The sequence below is a fragment of the Mytilus trossulus genome, chromosome 12 (assembly GCF_036588685.1).
Source record: "Mytilus trossulus isolate FHL-02 chromosome 12, PNRI_Mtr1.1.1.hap1, whole genome shotgun sequence".
Classification (NCBI taxonomy): Eukaryota; Metazoa; Mollusca; class Bivalvia; order Mytilida; family Mytilidae; genus Mytilus; species Mytilus trossulus.
In genome coordinates, this window is record NC_086384.1 from 50,130,372 (window position 1) to 50,154,072 (window position 23,701).

A 23,701-nucleotide genomic window follows, 5' to 3' on the forward strand; every position below is an offset into this window, starting at 1 on the left:
GTTTTTTTTTAAATTTTATTTTAAATATTTCAAACAGTTTCTGAACTGTTTTTTTTTTAATAATTTCACTATATTTTTTTTATTTTTCTTAAATTTTTTAACCAATGTTAAATTAATTAATTACTCGTTTCAGAGTACGACTTTGTCCCCAGAAGAATATCAGTTCACATGTGTTGTTTACATGATGGTCATTATTTAGTTCCGCACAGTTAAATGTTTAGTAGGAACTGTGAGGTTTAGATAAATTATTGTATAGCTCGTTTAACTAATTCACCAGTGTTTCTGTTTCTTTTGAAACCTATTGATGGGTGGATATTGGATCAATTTCTATGAAATTATGTCTAGATCCCCCTACTCCGCCTCTGTGACCCTTTTATGAAATATTCTGACATGCGATGTGGAAACGTAGTTCACAATTTCTCTTCAGTTTGTTACAGAGGACATTCCTGATCAACAAAAGTTGGATTCAAGGAATAACAGCAGAAATTAACTTGCAATGAGTACATCACTGCGTAATCCGTATTCTTATAAAACGTTTAAATCGATATTTGGAAATCATTTCTAATAAGTTGGAACTGTATACAATCCTTTTTGGATAGAGTATAACAACTGATAGGAGGTTGTAATCAAATCAAGAAAAGTTCACATTTACTATTTTCGGTTTTAAAAGAAACGAAAACGGAGAGTGACAAGTGATTGATAAATTCAAAACTAGTCCGGATTTATCAGGAAATTAACATTGTTCGGTTTAATTTCTTTAAGTTAGAGATATATATTTGTATCTCTCGTTTAATTGATTCTAAACGATTTCGTATTTTACAATTTTAATGAGAGTCTATAAATAGTAATAAATACTTCCACGCATGCGTAGCACTCAGTACATGAAGTACTTGTTTAAATCGTGAAGACTTCCCTAAAGACGTTTGAATAAATTTTCTATTTTAAATGAAAATTGTCGAAAGTTTTTGATGGCAATTTATATCAATTATGACGCAAATGCATTCGAATGAAGAGTCTACGACAAACGAACTTCAAATTGTAATCGTTTGAGAAATATTGAAATTCAAATGCGAACTGTCCGGAGTAACAATTTCGATCAAATGACGAAAACTATAGTATACTCCTGGTTGTTGAAATTCCAACTGACTGATTTTCCTGGAATAATAATTAGGATGGTCAATTATGAGGTTTATTAATAATTAACGGATTAGTGACCCATCTGATGGCGATAATCGGATTAGTTGTAATCACAACTTGTAACACGTGTTAAAAATGTTAAATAACTGTGGTCTAAAACATGAAGACAGGTAAATTTATTGTTTTTAATGCGAAATTATTTTACACTTTTAAAATGTTAGTGATGAAAGGAGTTTGTCCAGTAAGACCCCTTTTTGGCCCCAAAATATAGCAGTTTTACAAAATTGTTTAAAGGTAAACTGTTAGTTACTTATTGGACAGTAGAATGCTTCTGCTACATAAATATGAGCTGGTTTTGACAATAGAATCCACATATATCGGATACTAGCACCATTAAGTCATGCTAAATTACTGAAATCTTCACAATCCCATCATTTTAGTTAAATTTTAGACGGTTTCCGTGTAAAACGAAAGTGGCCGCATTCGTGTTCATCCTAAATATTGAAAAGCAAGTTGTATTTGATGATAATACATAACATATATTATAATGGTTTAATGATGAACACGGATGCGGCCACTTTCAATTTTGATAAAAACTATCTGAAAAAGTGACATTTTTCGGCGCATTTGTAAGATTTGTCATATTTGAATTCAGATTGTTTTTAAGCACTAAGTTAGTTACAATCTTTCACATAAATTAAATGAATCGAATAAAATAGACACTTAAGTTTTTCAAAAGTGGTCAACATCTTTCGTCCGATGAACCTGGAATTTGAGGCAAAAATCGGTTCTTACCGGACCTTCTCCTTTACTTGAAATACTTTCCTCAATTCGAAAACCCTTTCGTAAATTACGTGTTCATCTTCACAATAATTGCGGCAGAATTCTCCGATTCATCCGGGTAGATTTTCAAAGACTGTAAGAAAGCTTGTCGTGCAGATTCCTTGTCGCCAAATAATTGTAAAGCAATTCCCAATAAAGTGTAGGCCTCCGCTGTACTCTTAAAATCTGCCATCAAATATCTTTCTCCTATAACAATTTTTAAATCTTGAATAGAATCCTGACAATGTCTAACATCATTGAGGTGATTATGACAAAGAAAACTAAGGAAATAAGCATACGCTGTGGATGGAATATAATATATGTCATTGCATCCCTCTATTAAAAGTTCTTCTGGTGTTAACGTTGAATTCTCTGTTAATTGTATCAGATCTACGAACAGTATTTTCCGAAGACAAGCCACACTCGTCTTAAAGAATGACAGCAGTTTAAGTGACTGGTAATGGATATGTGACAGAGTCAATCCCAGAAACAGTTTATCGGAAGAACATTTTGATATAGAATACCTAATGATGTGTAAAGCTTTCCTGTATTGCTTTGTTTTGTAAAAAAATGAAGCTACCATAAGCCATCCAGAAACAGCGTCATGATAGACATTTGTAAGAAGTGTACTCAAACAGGATTTGTACCGTTTGTATTGGTATTTATTATTGATAATTGCACCATAAAGTGGAAATCTTTGAGCTTGTTTACTGCATCGCTTTGATATGTAGTATGCATACAAGTGTTTTAATGAAAATTTATGACACCATATGCTGTGAAATAATCCGGGGTTGAATACATGTATATCTAACTCAGAATAAGTTTCGAAGATATCTATACCAACATGCAAAATTCTGGATTGCACTATTTTCTTAACGTCATTTACATATAATGTACATGGTTCAATTGGAATATTCCTTATCGATACAGTAAAGTTAGATATTTGATCTGAAAATAAAATGCATCGCCAACCATAGCTGTGTAACGTGTTTAATTTTTTTAAAAGTACATCACGAGCACGACCGTCTATTTTGTTCTCGAACATGTTGTTTTCTGGAATGAAGTAATGTGAACAAACCGAATGCTCAACACAATAGACTAACCTGCTGAAACATCGCATAAAACAAGTTATAAGATTATCAGGTTTCCATACAGATGATGGTAGTTCTTCAGATATCCAGAACATAATTGTTTTAAGGAAATATGAACAGAGTAAATCTTTACATTCAGAATCATTTGATATAACATCTTTCAAAATTATTTTCAAGAGAGCATAGCACATTAATTGGGTGTGAGTAAATGTATTAATTAGAAGTTTTTCAGCTACTGAAAAAGATACTCGCCATTCTAGATCTTCTTTCGGTGATCCGTGAACTCCGACCGGTACAAAAAGTACTCCGTGTTTTATAATACTTTGTATGACGTTATGACTCGGCCATGAGCTACCTGATCTTGTTATCCAATTTACAGCAGAAGATATCCACATTTTACCATGTAAAGAAAAGGCATGATCAAAAAATCCATTTCTGTCAGATATACACGGTCCATGAATTTGGTTGCCTTCTTTCAATACCAATAACATATTTCCCTTACATAATGCACTAGAAAAATAACGTTTACCATAATGTTCTTCACATAATTGAAAAAGACGAAACGAATCTCTGCTATAGTCTAGTCTTAATAAAGTATAACAAGGCTTTACATCGTCTGTATCCATGGACAAATAAGGTCTACGTATATCAAAGTCAGGTTGTACATTTTCAATAACCTCAACGAATTTGCTCACAAACATAATATCAAAATCACTTCCTCGCATGTCAAGTCCTTCTCCAATGCTTCCACTTGTTATTACTGTTTCCTTCTTGTTATTCGACAAATTGTCTCTCACCATGTTCATTAATCTGATTGTTTTAACATGCTTTTCCGTTCCTACGATATTTTGACATAAATGGCGGTAAAGAGCTTGTGATATGTTTGGTATTATAATATCTGTAATTAGAAAATTAAAACAAACATGGTAAGAACATAATTTTGTTCAAGGTATATATCATAAAAAACTGTACATTTATGATGCCTTCACTAGTTTTATTGACAGTTAAGTTCTCCAAAGTATAAACAATTATTTGTTTTGAACGTTAAACTTAAATCAAACGAGATATTAATATGCAGATGATGTATTATACACTTATTAGTAAAGTAAAGTTCAAAATAATTGAAATTGATCAGGGAAAAACTCTTAAATACATAAGAGGACTAATACATTGATATGAATTAATTAGAGACATGAATAAAACGGAATGTTTGAAAATTTATTTATTCTTTCGTACAGTAAAAAACGTTTTTGATTCATACTTTTCTCTTATATTGATTTTACCATTCTTTTTTTCAAAACTCCTATAAAAGTATTTATGACCCTTTTATTTTTCATACTTAAAGTCGTGCAAAATTGACCTACTTTGATTGAATTTTTTATAATATTTTGTTTTAAAGTAATCTCTCCCTGAATTGCTAAGTTGGAAAGATTGTTTTCTACAAAACCAAATATCTGTTTTTTTTTCAAATATACTAGTACTATAAAAGAAACGATACACGATTTTTTGTTCAAATCAAAGATACATTTTTCCTTTTATAGGACCAATATTGAAGGTAGACATATTTAATGACCATGGTAATACAAATATGTTTAAAGCAATTTTGTTTTGCTTTCATGACGTCACTTGGCGAAATTTAAACTTTTTGACAAAATTTTCATAAAACCACAATTTTAAAAACAGAAGTTCCAACTAATGATGACATTCTCATATTTAGAGGTAAAGACAACGTGTGCCATCTATTCTTTTTTCAAATAATACAGTTTCTTCGTTTATTTGTTTAGAAATCGTAAAAATGCATACATTATCAAATGATTTACCATAGACAGTATGTGTTAAGTGAAATTCAAAAAACGGTTTCAATCTTTAAACTAATCAGAATGGTTCCAAATTTATAGTGTGTTGTTTTCATATCTAAAGCGTTGATTTGAGACGAATTGTTTTTGGCATTTTTTGAGATTTCAAAAAAACTCTTTTTTTACCAAAAATTAAAAAAAAACATTATTTTAACCGATTTGTTACAACATGAACATGACTTGAATAGCATATTGAATATTTTTAAACAAATTAGAAAATTCATTTAGTACTTAGAACATTGTTTGTCGATTTTTTATCCAACTTTCTGCAAAAATAATTTGCACCCTATGTTCATTTACACGGAATTTAGTTACTTTCCGACAGGTTACAAGTTTCATTATCGTATGTGCATAAATAAAGGCAACAGTAGTATACCGATGTTCAAAACTCATAAATCGATAGAAAAAAAAACAAATCTGGGTCATAAACCAAAACCGAGGGAAACGCATTAAATACAAGAAAATGACGACACAACATTAAAATGTAACACACACAGAAACGAACTAAGCATTAGACAAAATCCGATGCAAATAACAAATATAAAATCAAAACTAAATACATGAATTTGGGATAAAAAAATTACCGTGACACGTTTTATAATAATGTGAATTCACACTCGAATACAAGAGGAAACAAACGACACAAAAGAAACACAACGTTAAAATGTTACACACACAGAAACGAACTATAATATAACAAAGACCATATTCCTGACTTGGTACAGGACATTTTTTAAAGAAAAAATGGTGGGTTGAACGTGATTTTTTGGCATGCCAAGCCTTGCAAATGAAAATACATTGCAAATGAAAGCTTTTTAAAATGGTGTGTCTCAATTTGTTTCATATTTTATACTTTTTGATAAATTTATTCCAAAGTCGTGTATCGTTTCTTTGTTAGTTAGTATACTAGTTTAAACATTGCATAAAAAAATTGTGTTTCAGTGTTTAAAAAACTGTGTCAAACATTGTTTGCCAATCTGTCAAAATATTTACAGATTTAAACAAAGAACTAAACCTTATTATGTAATGCTATCATACACCTAATCATCGTGATTAATAGTTAAATCATCTCAAAATAGCCTAACCTGTTAATATTTTGTTTACAATATAAATAAGTCATTTGTAAGCTATGGTGATGAAATTTCCTTTAAATTATATTTTTTATGTGAACACAGAATAGTATAAAATAAAAAGTTGCTCATACTCATTTCAAAGTTTGAAAGAATATACAAATTAACGTTGTTGCTAAACTACAATCTCGCAAGCCTGTTTTTATCTAGGTGCGATATGTGTTTTTCTGTAAAATCTATGTTCGTTCCTATTTTAAACAGACGTTCTAATGATTCCGAATACGCCATATACTTTAACTTTGTAATTTGGTTATAAATGGCAAGAAACATTGCAAATGGAGTATTTTTCAAACTACCTCAAGATATAAATAATTGTGTTTAAATACATGGTAATTCATATGTAAAGTTGTGGATATAAAATCGAGTTCTCTTTTATATGAAATAGAAAGTTCCATACACAATATCGTTCTGTATACAAAACCATTCGAAAGTGAAAAAAAATAGTTTAGATGTGCTAACATGTACATATAATACATTCACTGACCTATCTTGAACTCCAAGGGAAATTCAAAACGGAAAATCTATAATCAAAATGCAAAATCAAAACCGCAAACACATCAAATATATAGATATTAATTGTCATAGTCCTGACTTGGTACAGATATTTTCTTATGAAGAAAATGATGGATTGAAACTAGTTTTATAACTACCTAAACGTGTCACTTTTATGAAAGTTGCACAAAATGACCATATTTTGTCAACAATGTGTGAACAAAACAAAGAGACATATCAGCTGAAAATGTCAGAAATAGCGGTACATCAGTCAATAACAAATATGTCAACAAAGAAACACAAAAAGGCATATAGACAAAGCACATCAGCAACACTAAAAAAATAATCAAAGGAAGATGACGGGTTGTGATAATGATGTATTTGAGATAATTCATGTGTTTTAATCTATTCGTGGTTTTAAGATATTAGAACTTAAAAAGATTAATATATGATTTTTTTTTATATGAAATAAATTTAAAATGTTTACCTTTTATTCTCTTATTCTGTTATATACATATGGGGCTGATCCGTGGATATTCGTAATATTTGCTTTCGTTTCCAATTTTAATAATATGTAATGTACAACAAGTACACAAGATTTTACATTAAAAAAAAAAACAGCCGTTGGTAACTATTCTATCCCATTATTAATAAGATTGTCTATGTAAATTAAAGTTGAAATGTTTACCTTCCATTGTCTCAGCTTGTTGTAGGAATGTGTTTTCCCGTAATATCAACTTTCGTTTTTATTTGAATTACACGTAGTTATAGCACCTACGCAATACTTTATAATTTGCATTTAAAACCCCAGGTATATCAAACATGGTGAAAAGGAAAGCTAAGAAAAAAAAATGTGTACACACGTGGCAAATTAGGTATTAGTGTGTTTGTTTATCTTCATATTACACTTTAATATATGTCTGTTTACATGAACAGCAGACTGTTACTATTTTATCACATTATGTTTAAATTTGTTGTTTTAAATTAAAGGTAAATTGTTTACCTGCCATCCTTTCAGCCTGTTATAAGATTTTATATGAAATGTGTATTTCCGTTATACCAACTTTCGTTTCCATTTAACTTAAACCAACTGATAACACCTGTATGTAGACAAAACTATTTTGTAATTTGCATTCAAAAACTCAGGTACATTACACATTGTGACAAACTAAAATATCAATAAAAAATGTGTACACACGGGGAGAATTAGGTTGTATATAGATCTTGTTAACAGATCTGGTTTATATATCGGGTTTGTGTCGTTGTTCTCCTCTTATAGTTGATGTGTTTCCCTCAGTTATAGTTTGTAACCCGGATTTGTTTTTTTCAATCGATTTATGAACTTTGGGCAGCGGTATACTACTGTTTTTTTATTTATGTTACTGTTGATATTTAAGTTATTCAATATTTTGTAACATAGGCAGCAATTCATAATTAATAATAGTATATTAAAGATTAAAATGCCTTAATAGTTATCAAAAGTACCAGGATTATAATTTAGTACGCCAGACGTGCGTTTCGTCTACATAGGACTCATCAGTGACGCTCATATCAAAATAGTTATAAAGCCAAACAAGTACAAAGTTGAAGAGCATTGAGTATCTAAAATTCCAAAAAGTTTTGCCAAATACGTCTAAGGTAAAACCTACCTAAGAATGTGAATAAACACATTTAGAGTTGGAGTTACACATCTGCCTTATATTGATTCTAGATAGGTTCCTTATAAATAATTTATAAGTTTACAGTTTAGAGAAGGAAGTAGGTAAATTAGAACAGATCATTAATTATTTTGTCAAACCATTGATAACATGACAAGATATGTAAGTGATAATGTCAAACTTATGTGCACACATAATGTTTCTGGGAGGGATAAATGGAACTTTTTAAAACATCACTTCGTTAACATTCTATAAAATAAGATAAACGATGACAATATGTGCATTTCGACTATTAGTGTCTCGTCTAGGATGCTCAGTTAAATATTTAAATATTACTAAGTTTGCAAAGATTTAAGATTTAAAAGTGCCCAACTCATCAGATCACTTCAATGAAGAAAAAACATTTAACAAAAGCGCACACTGGTAGAGGAGTCCGGGCAGTTTAATGATTTTTATAGATTAATATACGCAAAAATAAACATTTCGAACACAACATTAAGGGTGGGGTGACACATATCAAAAGGGGAGAAAATAAAAAAAAACATGTAACAATTGACACAAAATATGTATAATACAACATAAAGGATGTTAATATCGAAGAACGGCAAAACTGAAAACCTTCTACTTTTTTCAGTGACCGCCTTCAACACGTTGAAGTTTATGTCACTTGACAACCTCATATGAGAATTGACAAGAAACAAGCAAATACAGTCTTCAAAGCATAAAATAGTACAAACGATGAAGCAAAACGGACTTGGTACTCGGAACTCAAATCTGACTTTACATGTCCAATCCCTTCTGAAGACACATATTTGATATTGACAAAAGTTAAGATTGATTGCACAATAACCAAAAACGTGTTTGTTTAAATTGAATACTTGAAATCTGCAGCTGGCATTTCAGTAACTGCTAGTAGTTTTTGTTGATTTATGTATTTTTATCAATTTGCTTAGCTTTTTTTGTTACCTTTTCTGACATCGGACTCGATCTCCCTTAAAACTGAGTTATACTGTGCGTATTGTTGTGTTTATGATTCTTATAAATTGACTAGAGGAATAGGGAGTTTAGATCTTACAAAACATGTTTAATCACGCCGCGTTATTGCGCCTGTCCAAAGTCAGGATCCTCTATCTCTTGTTAGTCTTGTATGTTCTTTAGTTATAGTTCATTTATGTTTGGAGTTTAATATGACGTCCATTTTCACTGAAGTAGAACATTTTTTTTATTTAGAAGGCAGCTAAATCCCGCCTCAAGGTGCAGAATGGTTTTCGCTGTGTTGAAGACCCATTGGTGGACTTCGGATGTTATGCATTAGAATCGGAATAACAGTACTGTAGCTGAAGTGTCGCCATCTGCAAATCGAAAATTGATGGTGGCAACTCTTCAACTACAGTTCTGTTATTCCTTAAAGATAAGCCTAACGAATCTTAATGTTAGTGTTCCAAAATATTCACACAAATGCAAAACAATGCAGTATCAAGTAAATTTTCAAATAAACACACTAAACATTTACAAAATATGAATGATGAACACAAAATAGAACATGTAAAACATTCCTTATCATGTTTGTGGTATATAGGTCATGCCAAAAACCATAACACAATGATAGGTAGCAGTACATGTATGAGGTCTACTGGAATTCAATAGCATTTGGTTTATAAATATGTCCACTGATTTTGGAGATTACTCTTACAAAAATCAAAACACAATATGTTCAATAAGATTACTATCAACTTCAGATGTCTGTTTTAATGTTCTTTTCAATACAAGGAAAATCATAATGTGTATATACTATTTTATATGAGTTATACTATCTGACGATAACCAAATATGGTTTAGCAATAAGGTTTATATTTGAATATGCGTGTTATTAAATTGAATCACTTCCTCTGCATACTCTTATACAGGTTAGTAGCAATATTCTGTAGTGTCGAGCTGTTTGAAAAAGCCATTAGTAGTACCGAAGCAAAATGAGGAATTTTGCAAACTTAGATCATTGATGCCTTCCGTAAAAACTCGTTTGACTTCTTATCGTCAATGTGGTTCATTATGTGCCATACTGTCTTGAATCAAAGTCCGTTGCGAAACCGGAAAGGCCGAAAGAATCCGATTAGTTCGTAATCATTTTACAACGTATTGAAACTCATAATTCAAAAATAAACACCATGGCGAAACAAATAAATGCAAAAACACTGACCAACCAAGCATATCAAAAACAGGAATCTCATGTGATGCTGCTCAACATAACGCACCATCGTATTGGTCATGTAGGTTAAATTGATCTGCAACGCAAATTTGTTTTTGAGGACCTCTAACTGCAGTTCATACATAAGAAGCTGTTAATAATAAAAAAAATAATATCAAGTATGTTGTCAGTTATTTCAAAATGAAATAACATTCACGAATAGTATTACGTTTACGTTTACGCATCGTTGTAAATATATGAATTTGATGAGACTGTCGTATAAGTGAGAGGTTTAGCACTATAAAACCAGTTTCAATCCACCATTTTCTACATTTGGAAATGCCTGTACCAAGTCAGGAAAATGACAGTTGTTGTCCATTCGTTTGATGTGTTTTGTCATTTGAATTTGCCATTTGATTAGGGACTTTCCGATTGAATTTTCCTCGAAGTTTAGTCTTTATGTGATTTTATTTTTAACACCTTCAATTTATCGTTGTTCACTATTTTAACGAAAGAACATATTTCAAACGAATATGAATAATATCTCTCTCTTTTTTTATAGCATTCTTATTACATGTATCTATTCGACATTTTACGTTGAATTTATCAAACCTTCAATTAAGTTTATAATTAATGCAATATATTCAGATCGTAATCTGCCTTGTTTTCTTTTTAAATTTGATGATTGTTTTAGTATTCAGATTTAAGCAAGTCTGTCAACGCAGATTGTTTCACATACCAATAGCGATTAATTTGTTTTTGTTATGCATTTATGGAATTTGCGATGGAACGTTGTAACAAGACTGCCGTTCGTCCTGTAGAGTTTGCGTTTCTCAACCGATCGTCACGTCACTTGTTGTATACATTAATTTTTTTTTGCAGGGGTAAAATCAAAATTGTTTTAAAATAAAGAGCAAAGGTCACATCGGTAATGTAGTAACGAGGGGATAATCCGCTTTAAGATATCATGTTAAAATTGAGATGCATCCTTAATGAACTAGAATCTTTTTGTTAAATTATAACTTTTAGTTTACTTATTAATATTTGACACTATGATTCGCTCTCTCAATTTTTACCTTTTTATTCGATCAAAGACAGTACATTTATTTCCTTTTATTTCCTTTTTTAGGGTTTGGTACTGTGGTCTTCAACCTGAATGAGATCATGCAATGACCCTGAATGTCTGTTTTATTTGTTGCCTTGTGTAATATTGTTTAGGAACAAAATAAAAAACAAACAACAACATAAGATTTAATCTTTATCTTAATCAGAAGAGACATCAAGTGCCTTTCAATTCTTTTATTAACTTGTTTGCACTAATTTGCTTCGAGTTTGTTTTGGCAGTGCAACTCATAGGGCGAGGCCATTCACCAGCTTCTTCATCTTTCTGGTCAGACAAGACATCCTGTTTTCGGGTCTAGCGACGTCTTAATAAACCGGAATTTAATAAAAGAAAATAGTAGAATTTTAATTGCATTGTCGCGTGTCGTAACGACAGGAAGCCTTACATGTTTGTTTTTCGTAATCTCAAATTTATGAAATGTAAATAGAACAAGTAGCTCGGGAAATTGCAATTGTTATCCTTTCCTTGTTTCCTTTCAGTGTATTAATTTTTTGTACAACAATTATTTTATTGTTTACTTCATCAATAAGAAACTTCAGTTACATGGATAATGTCAAAGGTTAATATTTGTTTTGTAATATTTTGCATGACTTGTTATATTTGTGTTAAAATCAACTTTATTAGTTTTATTATCTAACAGAGATATTCAGTAGTTTTATCGAAGTGTTTTTAGAAATGATTCTTTCTCAACTTTTGTCGTTTCTTTGGATTATATGTGTCAGTTCCCATTTTATGTGTTACCGAATCATTGTGATATTACATTAACTAAAAAAGGACATAAGATGTAACTGCAGCTCAATGGATTTAACACATATACCAGCAGATTGCCCATCAAACACAACAAGTTTATATTTGTCTAATAATAATCTGGACATTATATCAAGGAAAGCTTTCACTAAATATGCAGAGCTTAGATATCTGGATATAAGTGGTTGTCATATGACAACAATCGACCAATCAGCATTTGATAATTTATCACATTTAAAAGAACTGAGAATGTCACCACTAGATGATCTACAAGTACTTCATATATCACATGACTTGCTGTCAACGTCTTCAAAAGAGTCGTGGTCGGATTTTCATAATATAACAAAAGTGTTTAGTTATGGTGGACCGTCAAATGGGTCGTTTGCAGAGATATTTCTGTGATGAAAAATCTGAAGTATTTACATAGTCGTATTCAAATTCATGTTCTACGTAAATGTACGTTTCATGCCTTTGCAGAAACGCCATTAAAATATCTAGAGGTAAACGGCCATTTAATGACGATAGAAAAAGATACTTTTTAACCATTAACATTTCTTTCCAGTCTTGTAATTCCAATTGCACGTTTCCTAAAACTATCAAATACTTTGCCAGCTTTGCACGTGTTCAAAAAACGTCAAATGGATGAACTAAATTTAAACAATAATTTCAGAGTACACGGTGAATTCATTGTAACAACTGATTTATTTACATATATCGGTTACATTTGTGTGAAGAAATTATCTTTGACCTTCAATGGCATAAAAATTATCAATGCTGACGCAGTTCAGAAGATGAAATATAAACATTGTTTTGAGAGTTTAAACTTAAGTAACAATGACTTTGATTTTCACCAGTTGTTAACAATATGGTTTTTCAATTTGTTTACACATCTGAAGACATTAGACATGTCGGATAACAACATTCAATTTAATCAAAATAAAGTTAAGATAGATGGAATTAAACATACACGTGATAATTATGATCTATCTGATAATGAATCCTTTAACATCATTCCCTCATATTATCCTCCAGATATTGTATCATGGTTTCCTTCGACACTTGAAATCCTGAATATATCTTGTATCAACGTAGTAGGGAACCCAATCAACAGCCTTACATTTAAAGAAATCAAAGACCTGCAAATAATTGATTCATCATACTATTCATTGTTTGACTGCAATTACACATTTAACGGACTTCAGGACGTGTTAATACTTAATGTTTCACATTTCAAATGCGGACTTTTAAATCACAACCTTCTACAATCTGCCGTCAATTTGGAACAGTTGATAATGCAAAGCTCTTCACTATGTATCGGCCTAAACAATGATCACCACTGTCAATTCCTCCATGGACTCAAACGTTTACAGTATATAGACTTTTCAAGAAATGCATTTGAAGACCGATTTAGAATTTCAACATTTAAAAGTCAACTTGATAGTTTGCAATATTTGATACTTGAAGGAAATTTATTCACAAGTATTCCATTATGTCTGGAAGACTTTAACATATTAAGTTTTCTAAATATTAGAAACAACAAGATAGCCTACTTGACAACTGAGGAAATTGACGCCATTGAAGTGCTTTACAGAAAATCAAATAGAACAGTGAAAGTCTTATTAGATGGCAACCCTCTTGTATGTACTTGTGCTTCATTAGATTTTGTAGAATGGTTATTTACTACTAAAGTGAAACTTGACAGCAATGGTAGTTATTCGTGTGTCGGAAACGATGGAAATATTACAACAACAAATACAATTTACAATGACTTACGAATTATGCGAATAAGATGTATAACAACAGTTTGGTTAATTTTTTCTGCAACATTATTCTGTATGCTTCTATTGTTTATTCTAGTTGGATATCGTTACAAATTGCACCTACAATACTTTCGTCTATTCATCGGAATGGCCAATCCACTTTTCCGGAAGTCAAAAGGAGAGACACTTGAATATGATGTATATGTAGCTCATTGCGATGGCGACTATACATGGGTTTATGGACCTTTGCGCATATTTCTTGAAGAGAGACGAAATTATAAACTTCTACTATTAGAAAGAGGTGATGTTCTTGCTGGAGAACCTAGACATTTTACTTTATACAATGCCATTCCAAAATGCAAAAAGATAATCTTAGTAATTTCAAAAGAGTTTGTTAACAATGATTGGGCATACTATGAAGGTATTGTTGGAATTGAACATTTTCTAGGATTACAAGCAAAAATAATTGTTATAAACCTAGAAAATATAACCAAAACAGAAATACCGCAATGTGTTCTTCAAATGATGTCATTGAACGCCAACAACCACATTCGTAAAACAGACACATTAAATGAAAAAAAACATTTTCTGGCAATGTTTAGATCAAGCAATGAAACATTAATGAAAGACAGTGTTATTATGGCTCTTTTCAATTGATGCTATTAAACAATAGTTTGCATTGCACTCATGCTTTGTCAGTGTAAAGCATATGTAAATAACGTAGACATTAAAAACCTGCACGGTGGTACTGAAGATACGATGACAACTATATTTGTCAAAGGAACAAAATAAACCTTTGATATTAAAATACGGCTAGATGGGCTTGAAGGTATGAGCAACAACTTTCCCATAACAAAAATATACTACTAAAATTTGTTTTACCAAGATGATGTTATGTGTAAAATATCATTGTCGGTAAATCGCTTATATATATTTTGACTAAAAACGTTGCTTGAAACGACATTTTGGTCAATATACGTGAATTTTATTACTATTTTAGAGTATTTTACAACGTGTCATCACACGTAACTTTCTTTGCAAATGTATCGAGACTATGTTAAACTGTTTATTAAAATGTAACACAAAAGTAATCCTTGAATAAACTGACTATTTATGCAAAGACTAATTCCTTGATCTTATCTCATGTTTTACTTTTTTTTGGAATTTGGCGTCTATGATGCAGGTAATTCCAGACAAGTGCTTTAGACACAACCTATTTTTGAAGTTTTCCTTTCATTTATATAAATTCTATATAACTAGTTACAACAGTTATCAAGGGTACCAGGATTACAATGTAATACGCCATACGCGCGTTTCGTCTTCATTAGACTCATCAGTGACGCTCAGATCAAAATAGTTTTATAGCCAATTAAGCACAAAGTTGAAGAGCATTCCGGACCCAAAATTTCAAAATACGGCTAAGGTAATATATTCCTGGGATAATAAAGTCCTTAGTTTTTGAAAAAAAAATTGTTACAGGAAATTTATAAATATATACAAATAATTGTATTTAAATGAAAAAATACTATTTCACATAATTTTGTCAAACAGACATGCTTGATTGTATGCTTATCATGTGTATGATACGAACCATATCTGCTTTTTTAAAGATTTAATAATTTTACATTTGAAAAAAAAGTAGCTATATTGCATTCAATACAAGGTCAGAAATGTATGTGAAGTAAAGCGATTTTCTTTGTAATACCACTTCTGTATAGCAATATTCAAATAAAATATCTTACTCATTAAACATTACCTTATTCAACTGGTTAGAGAAGAAAGATTTAAGTAATACAGCAAATGCCTACACTTTGATTGGAATTGCTTACTTTGTTTCATGTTGAATGCTCGTTTACGTTTTTCAAAGCCCTCGAAACTTCCCGTATTGGTCCATCGCACTTTAGCGTGATATACTGCCGTACAGTATATTAGCAACCAAACAACCATCGAATTTTAGCGTGAGACTACGCCATACTTGAGTGTAGACCATTGCACTTCACCGTAGCCATCGCACCTTAGAGTCCTACATATACTAGTATAATATGTGTTGATGTAACTAATGTAATCTGTTGATGTATAGGGTAGCTTAATTTTGGAACCTTAAATCTTAAAATACCACTTAACAGATAGTCATTTTATATAAAATAAAATGTGTATTTCATTCTTTATTGAAAATTGTCTCACTGATGTACGAATTTATACTCCTTAAACTACAATTACTCAATCTTTTGTAAGCGAACTATTGGGCTATTCCAGAATTAGTCTGTCCCCCCCCTATGGAAGACATTGGAATTCCAGATTTTTTTTCCTTTATTTTTTCTAAAATTCCAAACAAATTTTCCATCTGGACAAAAAAAATCCAAACTTTTTGTCTATTGGTGCACAAGAAATTCCATGTAATTTTCAAAGGGGCGAATAATTTCCAGAAATTTTTTACTGATATTCATTAAGATTTTCCAGAACAGAAATATTTGGTGACCCATTATTTCCAGGTATATTACACAAGAGTATTGATCAATTCCCCATGTACATGTATAAACATGAAAAGACTTCAAAATAATGGGGGAGGGGCAAAGATCTGACACTGTCAGCAATAGTAGTTAAGAGAGCAGGAGCATTCAAAATATTGTACTGTTTTCAATTACGGTAGCTATTACACTGATAAAATTTAAATAAACCATGTATATGCCTCTTTTGGGGGTATACCGTATATAATATTCAAGATATAGATTGATAAAGTTATGCTTCCACTAGTATTATAACATGCGTATTGATTGATTAATATATTGTTTGAGAAATAAATAAACATCAATAGATAACATGAAGTATAGATAAAGAGAGACAATAGAAAACAAGAAGTAAAGATAAAAAGAAAGAATAGAAAACAAGAAGTATAGAAAAATAGCAAGTAAAATAGATCACATGGTGTCGGGCCCCTTATTAATATCAGTAATTTATATTATGAATATAAGTGTCAAGAATGGCTTGGGCTCCTGACGATGGACATGGCCATGGTCAATTAGTTGATTCTAATTGGTCTAAATAGATGTTCGAAACACCTAGTGATCTATGGAGTTGGGGTGCTGGGATAGGATATGATAACGATTTATTGAAATTTTAAAAAATCTACATATACATGTTATACATTACAGTAAAAATATAGAAAAGCGGGTCTTGGCCATTTTATGGTTTACTTTTAAATCAAAAGATGAAACCAACACGTTTCATAATTTAATGCGTCCGAAGCGCTTTTCTTGATTTACCTTTATAAGGAACGCTCAGAGCCAAATATTTGCCTTCCCATCCCTTTAAACAGAACAATGCAGTTTCATTGTAAATGCAAGTATAAAAACAGTAATGCCTATTTAGAATATTGCTTTAAATAATCCAAATGATATGTGGATTGTTATTTAAAGTACGTGCTCTTGGATCTAATAAAAAGACACAACAGTTACATTTTTAAATAGAAGAAGTTTTATTTATTTATGCATTTAAAGTGTGTCACTTATTCTTATCTTTATTTCGATTTATTCGAGTTCTTTTACCTGTTAAGATAGGTAATTTTATACGAAATAGATTTGGGTATATTGAAGTGGTTTTTAAAATGAAAGAAACCCATTATCGTTTAAATGCACATAAACTTTACTATTGCATGCAACGTTGTCACATTCTGTTAGAATATTTAATTTAATTTATATTGAACAAAATACACATGGGTTGCATGCGTCACGGTACAAGGAACTTATATCAAACACATATTTTACAAAATAGTTTCACATTTTTTCATGACAGTCACGTGATGTTTGTTTATTTTTTAACGTTGAGTACTTCAATATTGGTGATTGATGCGTTGAATTTTGGTACTTCCTATTTTCCTTTTTCGTTGGGTACTTGAATGTTGGTGATTGATGCGTTGAATTGTGGTACTTCCTCTTTTCCTTTTTCGTTAGGTACTTGGATGTTGGTGATTGATGCGTTGAATTTTGGTACTTCCTCTTTTCCTTTTTCGTTGGGTACTTTGATATTGGTGATTGATGCATTGAATTTTGGTACTTTCTCTTTCCTTTTTCGTGACTTGATAAATAATAGTTATACTTCCAAATAAATGTAAAATTTAATTAAAAATGATTTAAAAAATATTCGACATTTATTTTTGTTAGGGATTGGTGTTCCCCAGAGGTGAGGTGAAAGTACGACCATTTTGGCCATAGGGTCCACATGAACCTTAAACAAAAAAGTATGATAAATGTAATATATTAATGTCTTTTTCTTATTCTTTTCTAAAGCAAAGCTCACTCATTTAGATATCCCAGAATATTCAATGGAACAAGTTTAAATTTGAAAATTGTTTTAAATTATAATTTTATCATTTATCATTTATAAATGACACAGTTGTTATCACTACCGTTCCATGGCTTTATCCAAACATTTCCAGAAAATGTTATTTTCATTTAATGTGTCTGTTTTACGAATGTGGTCATTGGCATCCAATGCCATCATTTGAAGAACACATTGCGGTATTTCTGTTTTGGTTATATTTTCCAGGTTTATAACAATTATTCTTGCTTGTAATCCCAGGAAATGTTCAATTCCAACAGTAGCTTCATAGTATGCCCAATCATTGTTCACAAATTCTTTTGAAATCACTAAGATTATCTTTTTGCATTTTGGAATTGAATTGTTTAAAGCAAAAAGTCTATGTTCTCCAGCAAGGACATCTCCTCTATCTAACAAAAGAAGTTTATAATTCCGTCTCTCTTCGAGAAATAAGCGCAGAGGTCCATATACCCATTTATAGTCGCCATCGCAATAAGCTACATATGCATCATATTCAAGTGATTCATAATTTAATGCGTCCGAAGCGCTTTTCTTGATTTACCTTTATAAGGAACGCTCAGAGCCAAATATTTGCCTTCCCATCCCTTTAAACAGAACAATGCAGTTTCATTGTAAATGCAAGTATAAAAACAGTAATGCCTATTTAGAATATTGCTTTAAATAATCCAAATGATATGTGGATTGTTATTTAAAGTACGTGCTCTTGGATCTAATAAAAAGACACAACAGTTACATTTTTAAATAGAAGAAGTTTTATTTATTTATGCATTTAAAGTGTGTCACTTATTCTTATCTTTATTTCGATTTATTCGAGTTCTTTTACCTGTTAAGATAGGTAATTTTATACGAAATAGATTTGGGTATATTGAAGTGGTTTTTAAAATGAAAGAAACCCATTATCGTTTAAATGCACATAAACTTTACTATTGCATGCAACGTTGTCACATTCTGTTAGAATATTTAATTTAATTTATATTGAACAAAATACACACGGGTTGCATGCGTCACGGTACAAGGAACTTATATCAAACACATATTGTACAAAATAGTTTCACATTTTTTCATGACAGTCACGTGATGTTTGTTTATTTTTTAACGTTGAGTACTTCAATATTGGTGATTGATGCGTTGAATTTTGGTACTTCCTATTTTCCTTTTTCGTTGGGTACTTGAATGTTGGTGATTGATGCGTTGAATTGTGGTACTTCCTCTTTTCCTTTTTCGTTAGGTACTTGGATGTTGGTGATTGATGCGTTGAATTTTGGTACTTCCTCTTTTCCTTTTTCGTTGGGTACTTTGATATTGGTGATTGATGCATTGAATTTTGGTACTTTCTCTTTCCTTTTTCGTGACTTGATAAATAATAGTTATACTTCCAAATAAATGTAAAATTTAATTAAAAATGATTTAAAAAATATTCGACATTTATTTTTGTTAGGGATTGGTGTTCCCCAGAGGTGAGGTGAAAGTACGACCATTTTGGCCATAGGGTCCACATGAACCTTAAACAAAAAAGTATGATAAATGTAATATATTAATGTCTTTTTCTTATTCTTTTCTAAAGCAAAGCTCACTCATTTAGATATCCCAGAATATTCAATGGAACAAGTTTAAATTTGAAAATTGTTTTAAATTATAATTTTATCATTTATCATTTATAAATGACACAGTTGTTATCACTACCGTTCCATGGCTTTATCCAAACATTTCCAGAAAATGTTATTTTCATTTAATGTGTCTGTTTTACGAATGTGGTCATTGGCATCCAATGCCATCATTTGAAGAACACATTGCGGTATTTCTGTTTTGGTTATATTTTCCAGGTTTATAACAATTATTCTTGCTTGTAATCCCAGGAAATGTTCAATTCCAACAGTAGCTTCATAGTATGCCCAATCATTGTTCACAAATTCTTTTGAAATCACTAAGATTATCTTTTTGCATTTTGGAATTGAATTGTTTAAAGCAAAAAGTCTATGTTCTCCAGCAAGGACATCTCCTCTATCTAACAAAAGAAGTTTGTAATTCCGTCTCTCTTCGAGAAATAAGCGCAAAGGTCCATATACCCATTTATAGTCTCCATCGCAATAAGCTACATATGCATCATATTCAAGTGATTCTTCTTTTGACTTCCGGAAAAGTGGATTTGCCATTCCGATAAATAAACAAAAGTATTGTAGGTGCAATTTGTAACGATATCCAATTAGAATGAATAAAAGAAGAACACTGAATAAAGTTGCAGAAAAAATTAACCATACTGTAGTAATACATCTTATTCTCAAAATTCGCAAGTGATTGTAGACGATATTTGTTGTTGTAATATTTCCATCGTTTCCGACGCACGAATAACTACCATTGCTGTCAAGTTTTATTTTTGTAGTAAATAGCCATTCAACAAAATCTAATGAAGCACAAGTACAAACAAGGGGGTTTCCCTCTAATAAGACTGTCATTGTTTCATTTGATTTTTCAAATAGCACTTCAATCGCGTCAGTTTCTTCAGTTGTCAAATACGCTATTTTGTTGTTTCTGATGTTTAGGAAACTAAGACGGTTCAAGTCTTCTAGATTCAAGGGAATACTTGTGAACAAATTTCCTTCAAGTATCAAACATTGTAAACTGTCAAATTGACTTTTAAATGTTGAAGTTCTGAACTGGTCTTCGAATGCATTTCTTGAAAAGTCTATATACTGCAAATGTTTGAGTCCTTCGAGGAATTTACCTTGGTAATCCTCTTTAAAACCAACACTTAGTGAAGAACTTTGCATTATTAACTGTTCCAAATTGACGGCAGATTGCAGAAGGTTGTGATTTAAAAGTCCGCATTTGAAATGTGAAACATTAAGTACTACCACGTTCTGAAGTCCATTTAATGTGTAATTGCAGTCTGCAAGTGATGTGTACGTCAAATCTATTATTTTTAAATGTGGTATACCCTTGAATGTTATACTGTTGATCATGCCAAAATCATGGCCAATTAAAAAGGAGGCGTTAAAGAATTCGAGAGAAGAAGGAAGTCTTATTGAGTAATCTTTTGGCGTGTCAATTTTAAGACCATGGTATCTCGTTCTTCTAGAAATATCACGTTTTAGTTTTTGAATATTTTGTATATAGTTACTATTAATTAAAGACATGTCTATTCTCTTGATATTGATAAAGTAATTGAAATATAAAAAGATATATTCCTGGTGAAAATCAAATCTATTCCTACTTAAGTCTAAAGTCTCAAGACAGTTTCTGTATTTCATTTTCTGGAAAGCGGATGCATCTATGAGCCTGATACCGTTGTCTCCTAAAGATAATCTTTTTACGCATATGTTACCGATATATGCAAATAGATCAGCCGAAATAACGTACTCACCGAAAAATTTGAAATTGCTGCTCAAATCTAATTCATCCATCTGTCGATTTTTAAACACGTGTAAGGCTTGTAATGTATTTGATAGTTTCGAGAATCTTTGACCAAGCGTACTAAGACTAGAAAGTACTTCCAACGGTGCAAATGTATCGATTTCTATTTCTCGTATACCGCCATTGATACTTAAATACTTTAATGACGTCTTTTTAAATGAATCAAATGTATAGTTATGAATAACATAACCTTCATAATCGCCTTGGAAATAATGAAGATTTTTCATGACAGAAAATATATCTGCGAATGATCCGTTCGACGGTCCACCATAAGTAAACACCTTTCTTATGTTTAATACATCTAGCCAAGACTCTCTCGGATACGTTGACAGCAAGTCATGTGATATATGAAGTACTTGTAGGTCATCTAGTGGTGCAAATGTATTCCCTTGAAACGATTTCATTGGATTATCGAATAAATTGATTTCGGTTAAAAGTGTCAATTTTTCAAAAGCTGATATATCTATTGCACTTATATTACAACTGCTTATATCCAGATATCTAAGCTGTGTATATCTAGTAAATATGTCCTTACCTAGACTGTTAAGGTTATTATTCATTAGAAGTAAATCTGTTGTGTTTGATGGACATTCTGCCGGTATGAATGTTACATTCCTTGAACTACAGTCACATTTTATTTCATCCACACGTATTGTAATATCACATTGTCTTGAATAAACAAACGAAAGAATACAGTTAACACAAAGAAAGAATAAACGTTGTAGTATCACCATTTTTCAAATCAATTGTAAATCTTTTACTTTTAATATCTTTATTTTGGAGTGCATAACCACAAAATTTAGTAATATTCTCCTTTCATTAAACATTTAAATATCTAAATATAAACATGTATATAGCATTCAAAAACCGGAGCCACTCAAGCAATAATCAAAATAATAAATTATATATACAAAGGTAAATTTCATATCAGTCTAAATTTTATTGTTGATATGTTACCAAGTTGATAATTGTTTTGCGGAAGATAAACAGGAAGTACGGGCGGTTACATGAAATAGAAATCCAAACTACCTAGCTGATACATCCTCATTGTATCGTCGGTTCATTTAACATTTTTAAAAGTAACTAACATATCATGAACCCCCCAACGGATTTTAATCAAATCACGTGATACGATGTTTAAAGATTTCAGGTGTTTTTACTTTAATTCACATTATGAATTAAAAATATTTATTAGTCATCGTTAGTACGTGGATTATTGAATATCGTAAATTTAATTTTAAACTTATTATAAATCTATCGCTTATGTTTTTTTTTATATTATTTTCTATTCTTTTTTCATGTTATTTTTGTTAATTTGTTTTTTGTTTATTTAAATTCGTATTGCCACAAACTGTAAATATTTAATGTCAATAAGTTTGATGTGATTATACATTGTTCTATGATATTTTAATTATTGTGTGTGTCAATCACTTTATTTACTTCATATTTACATTTCTCATTTGCTTGAGCTCATTTGATAGTTTTTAAATTTGTCAGTTTTACTTTTTTGAAAGTACAACAGATTTTTCACACATGTTTGTGTAGAATAACAATTAATTAAAATTAACAATTCAATACCAGATCTTCCACGATCCAAGTGGAATGCTTGATCACCGCTATATATCGAAATTGATTATTTCGCGGCCGTTTTCGTCGATATATATGCCGAATGACTGCCATGGAAATAGTCCATTTACAAGTAGAAAATATTTCAATAAAAACTAGTGATACACAAAACTCATAAATACACCTTTTATTATTTGATAACCCTTTATTATAATAACAGTACTGTTGTTTTCATGTAATTTATCATTTTGCTCTAATTTTGAAAAATAAATCTGAATTAATATATAGGAATCGATAATCGTGACACACAGGATGCATCTTTCTCCGAAAATTACTTATCAACATATCGTGGTCGTTCACAGGAAGAACGAATTTGTATTTATAA

At 30.9% G+C, this 23,701-nt stretch overlaps 3 protein-coding genes across 3 annotated transcripts; 1 reads left to right on the forward strand and 2 right to left on the reverse strand.

The window, feature by feature from the left end:
- Positions 1-1,987: 1,987 nt before the first annotated feature.
- LOC134692539 (uncharacterized) lies at positions 1,988-7,639 on the reverse strand. Its single transcript, XM_063552996.1, has 2 exons — positions 7,532-7,639; positions 1,988-3,948 (listed from the first exon to the last, which is right to left on the reverse strand). Exons 1-2 carry the CDS (start codon positions 7,536-7,538, stop codon positions 1,988-1,990), a joined length of 1,968 nt encoding a protein of 655 aa, XP_063409066.1. The 5' UTR covers positions 7,539-7,639.
- A 4,653-nt stretch (positions 7,640-12,292) lies between these two features.
- Positions 12,293-12,643, forward strand: LOC134692540 (amphoterin-induced protein 1-like). The gene has a single exon (XM_063552997.1). It carries the CDS (start codon positions 12,293-12,295, stop codon positions 12,641-12,643), a length of 351 nt encoding a protein of 116 aa, XP_063409067.1.
- A 7,375-nt stretch (positions 12,644-20,018) lies between these two features.
- LOC134692541 (toll-like receptor 13) lies at positions 20,019-20,492 on the reverse strand. Its single transcript, XM_063552998.1, has one exon. It carries the CDS (start codon positions 20,490-20,492, stop codon positions 20,019-20,021), a length of 474 nt encoding a protein of 157 aa, XP_063409068.1.
- Positions 20,493-23,701: the final 3,209 nt, after the last annotated feature.